Here is a 6,000-nt window from a genome sequence, read left to right as displayed (position 1 = left end):
GATCACTAAACTCGGTATAGTATTCATATGATTTGATATAACTTTTTATAGCTAATACGGTGAGTAACAAACATATGGAACACTCCCATTAATAATTAATAGATTTTTCAATTAAACCCCCAAAATTATTTTAACTTCTGCATTTCACTTGAAATTTTTAATACTTTCTATTAAAAGCACCGCCTAATGCACAGCTCACCTGATTGAGATACTTTCAATTTTTGCTAGAAAAGAGAATGACATCATGATTCAATCAGATCCTGCCTGAAGAATATGAATTAATTCTCCTGTATGAAAACGCTTCAGGAAGCTAATATATGGTGAAACACGTGTTGCAGTTTTGTAAACTGTTACTTGAATATTTTTTTCTTCATATAGCGAATTCTGGATGCGAATATTCCAACAAAATTGTCAGTACTGCATAGTTAAGTGGTAGCTTTTTCCAGAGAAACAGGTACGATAACTTTGAACAAATGAATGTTTGGAGCCAATTTTTATCTTTCCATTTTTAATAACATATTGTGCAACAAGAAAATGATGAGTACAAACGACCATACAGTAAAATTTGAAATAACTAGACACTTATAATAAATACATTTTCATGTTTGTTTCATCTTTACCATATTCTGCATTTCTTCTCTGGGTTCATGAAACTTCCTACGGAACAGTTGAATACTCTGGAAAAATCTTCCGAATTCTGCAAGCTCGCCAGTAATCTTACAGAAAATGGAGCGTAATTGCCCTCTGTCAAAGACATTTCCAGTGCCGTTTTCGTGGTTGTCTTGCACCACGTCTGAAAAAGGATTTGATCTCAGGAAATGATATATCAGAATTGGAGTAGTTTACAATATACTGCGAGTATTGAACTTGGTGAAGTGAATACAAATTGAATGTTAAGGTGAAATCAGTATGTCACCGATTTTGATAGAACTTTTTTCTGCTGCTTGATATACAGTGTGTCTCACTTCTCATGAAAACACACCCGTATGTTCCGAAATAATTGAGGTAGAATGATGAAACTCTCAGGACTGATGGAATTGCTTAAAATGCACATACTATCTAAATCAACCCATTTTTACGGAAAACCTACTAGGGGGCAAAATAGGCTCAACATTTCTTCAGATTCGTGATCAGGACTAAGAACTTACTACAAATACACCTTTTTCCTGAAAAGAATTAAGTGCTAACGGAAGCAAGAAACTCTTTGGAAGGTTCGAAATAGATGAACATTTCAAACTAGCAGACCACTGTTATAATATTCATGCAGTCATTGTTCACTGTGGTTCTGGCGTTGAATTTGGTCATTATTACGCCTTGGTCAAAGAAGAAACGGACTGGTTTAAGTTTGACGATAGTCGTGTCACGAAGTGTTCTGGTGATGCATTGAATTTATTGGAGCCTCTGGAGACACCCTACATTTTGTTTTATGAGAGAGAGGACATTGTTAGATCAAGATCTTCAGATGATGTGGTGCTGCAGGTTTTTCCGGCTTTTCCTGCAGCTGAAAAAGCAAATGCGCCACTGGAATCAATGAGGTCGCCCCGGAGCGCCAATTAATTTTTATTGTTGTATTTATTTTATTTTTAAAATAATTAAAAGCTACCAGTGCTGAATAATCCCAATTTGTTTCACTTCTCATGGAAACACCCCTGTATCTTCCGTATTAATCGAGGTAGAATAACGAAACTGTCAGGGCTGATGGAAATGCTCAATATGCATATACCACCTAAATGGAGTTGGGCAAACTGACATACACTGCCCGCCACTCGCGATGGAACAACCCATTTTTACGGTGAAAAATACCAGGGGGCAGAGTAGGCTCAGAATTTCTTCAGATTCGTGATCAGGACCATCAACTTACTACAAATACACTTTTTCCCTGAAAAAATTCAGTAATGAAAAATCAGAATTTGTCTCACTCTTCATGGAAACACTCCCGTAACTTCAATTATTATTGAAGTCGATTTTTTTTTGTTTTGACATCAAAACACGGACCTGTCCTAAAAAATCAGCATTTTTACATGAAAAATCAATTGTTATTCAATAAATTGATGGATGTAGCCGTTACTACGTGGTAGGAAATCATAATGAAGAAAAGAGAATAGAAACTTTCTATGTTGTTTACCACTTTTATTCGTAACGAACGTTACTGCAGTGGTAAAAACATAGAAAGTTTCAATTCACTTTTCTTCACTTGTTATTCCTTTTCGCAAAGTCAATAAGAGCGAAAATGTTAATTTTGTAAGGGAATGTGTAAAAAAACATTGAACATTTCATTTCTCTTTTTTTCATTATGATTTTCTACCAAGTAGTAACTACTACATCCATCAATATATTGAATGGAAATATGATATCAGTGAGGTTTTAGGATGGTTAATGTTGATTCAAATTCTTATCTTTCCATTATTTTCAAAAAACCATGTGTTTTTTGTGGCGAAAAATTTCATATAGTTCAAAACTCTTTAGAAGTAGTAATTTCAAAATCAAGTTTTCAATTAAAAACAAAACAGTCCATTTCATTTGTCTTAGCTGTTGGAAATTTTATATTTTTGTGTCTTAGATCAAGATTCCCTCCAAGGCAACACATTTTTCTATGCGCCTTCTATTATTTCCTCCAACTCTTCTCAGTTCTTCAGGTGTGATTTCTCTACAAGGTCGTTTAATTCTTGAACGGATATCTTCCCTATATGTTGGCCCATCCTTATAAACTTTCATACTTTTTTTTTCAGTGTTTCCCATGAATAAAAAATCCAGTGGAGTTAGATATGGGGATCGTGATGGCCATACTACGAGAGGGCTATTAAGGCCCCATCCATTTTGTCGTGGCATTAGCCAGATGAGTAGATGTTTTCCGATAGGAATTTGCCTGAAAAAACAGTTAACGATACTTACACTAGCATATGCAATGAAGAACATCTCATCATCACTGAAATTTTCAAATCCAGGTAACTTTGGTTCTTTTGGAGATGTTTCTTGAAAACTTTTGTAAGCAGAAAATGCTTGATTGAGACCTCCATTATCTGCTACATTTTCACTTAGAGTCCGTTCTCCATCTACCTATAAGACAATTCTCTTTTTGATAACATAACTATATACTTTTGTGAAAATACAATACAGTGTTTTTGAAAATTAACCATCAATGATAACTTCATAATCAATTAAACATATCCAGAAAAATTTAAAGATACTAAGAGCATGTTTTTTAGATACATAGTTATTCATATGGGGCTTACCCTTGGTTTCACCCCTTCAACTGTGAAATTATTAAATTGTTCAACGAAGCATTCTACCAAGTCTGTGAACGCTTCTATTGTGCTGTTGCTCCACCATTGTCTATAATTTCCATATTTATCTCGTTGTCTTCCTGGAATATAAAACATTACTTTTATGTAACAAATTACATCGACTTTCAATATTCAGATGATGTCTCTTCAAATAGTACACCCTCCTCATAAAACTTTGGAATGAAACCTAAGGAAAATTCAATAAATATTTGAAGAAAATTTCAAATTGTAACATTTCTTTCATTGCTGTTTATAACTACGGTCACTAATCTAGCATCAGGTACCGTATAAGGCTCTCGACTTTTTGGTTGGGAGCCGGGCACACTACCACTGCTCCAATTCTCACACATCTATATTACAATGGAAATTGAAAGAATTGAATTGATTTTTAATATTCGAAGGAAATTCGATACTACTCACCGCGGTTGTCAAAGCCATGCGTAAGTTCATGTCCTAAAGTTGTTACCAGTGCACCATAGTTCAGAACCCTGAAAAGTTTTCAGACATTTTTTCAAAAATCAATAAATACCTTATACTAAAACTCACTCCAGTCCCAAATCATACATTGGAAATGTCAAAAGTCCCATTGGTATATCTGAAAATGAAAACTAGGTGGTAACATATGAAAATATGAGGTCCGGCTATTCAATAACAAGACTGCGCGCCTAGAGAACGCCCTAGAGGGTTTGGAAAAAAAAAGGGTAGTGCGTTGGGTATCTAGAAATCTTCTCTATTCACGTGCCAAACACGTTTTCGTCACTATTTGGTTTGAAACGAACGTGTTTTTTCTCGTGCCAATAACCATGTGTGACGAAAAACAGTAGCAACGTATTAAGCTTTTGCGTCTACGGGTCTGCTCAGATTTCCTTGAAAAGCTAGAAAAGGTCCCGGACTGATGAAAAACATTATTACTTGTGACGAAACGTGAATTTTTCAATACGATGTTGGATGTTGGAACAAAGCGGCAATCGATGCCTTGGAAGACGCCTGAATCGTCCATAATCGAAGAAGCAAGGATGCCGAAATCAAAATTCAAGGCAATATTGATCGTTTCTTTTTTCAACATGAACGGTATCATTATGACTGAATCGGTTCCACAGACTGTCAACCAGACTTACTATTTATCAGTTTTGGCAACACTGCGACAACGAGTTGGTGAGAAACGGCCCGAGTTGTGGAAGAACAACTAGGACAACGGACCTGCCCATAACGCGCTATCTGACGCGGACACGCGTCATACTCGCCAGATTTGGCATCTTGCTACTTTTTTTTGTTTCCGAAGATAAAATCTACTTTGAAAGAGACCCGATTTGAGTCGATGGAAGCGGTAAAGCAAAACGGCAGAGCTCCTAAACGCCCTCAACAAAGAAGACTTCCAGCACTGCTTCGATCAATGAAAAAAACGTATGGAAAGGTGTTTGGCGAAGGGAGGGGTGTTTATTGAAGGGTTGCATTCGAATTTAGAATAATTTTTATAATAAAACCCTTTTTCGTAACCAGTCTCGTTAATAGCCGGACCTCATAGTTCAAATTGAAATGGGTTTATTTTAAGGAGACATTAATTTCTACATCTTTATACAAACAATGTGGGAATCTTTCAAAGAAAAAAAGAAAGAATTCAATTCAAGAAAAATCTATACAAAGATGTATAGATCATGCAAAGAAGTAACTTTTAAGTAGCTGTTTCGAGAGGGTTTTTTCCTGTTTGTTCTGAAAGTTATTTCTTTGCATGACTTACACATCTTTGTTCAGAGTTAATTTTTTGAAATTGATTGATTCCTTCCTTTCTTGGAAGATTCCCCAAATGGAAACTGAAACATATCAATTTTCAGTTCCATTCAAAGTATAGTTAATAAAAAGTTGCAGCAATAATCAATATTGATGATTTGATAAAAACAACTAATGAAATCAATGCGAAACTCCCTCCCTGTATCAACGCTATTTTCCGGTTTTTTTGGCCATGGTCTGCAGGTTTTATGCCTGACGTTTCGTCTACAACTCCGGTTGATATCAAAGACGATGAGGTAATGGTAGAAGTGCTCCAATAGTTCTCAACGCGTGTCTTCGTTTCTCTTAATTGGAAAGTTCGTGTACAATTAACGAAGGGTGGCCAAATTTTATTAATATTCTTCGCTTCATCCTCTCTATTGAAAGTATCCCTGTGTTTCTTCATTTCTATTGCCTCTCTATATAATCTGGGCTAGTAATTTAGAGTTTAATCGAGTACTTCTCTCTTCGCTACAGCTACAGCTGATTTGTCGGTTTGTCAAAGGCGACAATTTCTCTTGTGTACGGGTATACATATACTTCTATTCGTGTTTCCAATGTAGACGGACCCCAGCTACAAAGAATCCGACATACCCCTAGGTGTTGCTAAAAGCTCTCTGAGGTACTTAGCTGACCTTGGAGTTTCTCTGATGGTTCTCTTTTTCGTTAATATTCGTTTCACGTCGTGGTTCTCTATAATTCTCCCTATCCGGACTGTAACATTTTCAACATAGGAAAGGAAAGCTTTTGCCTTAACAGGTCTGGCAGTACCATTGTGAATTGGATTTTTGGGTATCTTCGCCATCTTGCCATACCATGATCGTGTCGCCAACATAACGCAGCTAACAATATGGTTTCACGGCCGCTCAATATACTTAATAGACTGTCCATTGCGGTACCATGTATTCGTAAAAAATACCATCCTACTAGAAATAAGATGATGATAAAC

General features: G+C 36.1%; 1 protein-coding gene across 1 annotated transcript in view; it reads right to left on the bottom strand.

Moving 5' to 3' along the window:
* Positions 1-392: 392 nt before the first annotated feature.
* The window catches only part of LOC111511254 (endothelin-converting enzyme homolog), a 28,179-nt gene continuing 22,571 nt past the window's right edge, over positions 393-6,000 (bottom strand). The window contains exons 10-14 of the mRNA XM_074181459.1: positions 3,831-3,879; positions 3,705-3,772; positions 3,234-3,364; positions 2,893-3,057; positions 393-793 (exon numbers count right to left, since the gene is read on the bottom strand). Of these exons, the coding sequence (XP_074037560.1) occupies positions 617-793; positions 2,893-3,057; positions 3,234-3,364; positions 3,705-3,772; positions 3,831-3,879 (590 nt within the window). The 3' untranslated portion in view covers positions 393-616. The remainder of the gene's footprint in view (positions 794-2,892; positions 3,058-3,233; positions 3,365-3,704; positions 3,773-3,830; positions 3,880-6,000) is intronic.

This window comes from Leptinotarsa decemlineata, unplaced genomic scaffold (assembly GCF_025532065.1).
Source record: "Leptinotarsa decemlineata unplaced genomic scaffold, Ldec_3_MD MMD2_tig00026314_RagTag_RagTag, whole genome shotgun sequence".
NCBI classification, from domain to species: Eukaryota; Metazoa; Arthropoda; class Insecta; order Coleoptera; family Chrysomelidae; genus Leptinotarsa; species Leptinotarsa decemlineata.
Note: the sequence above shows the minus strand (reverse complement) of the source record. Positions and strands in the feature narration are given on the sequence as shown.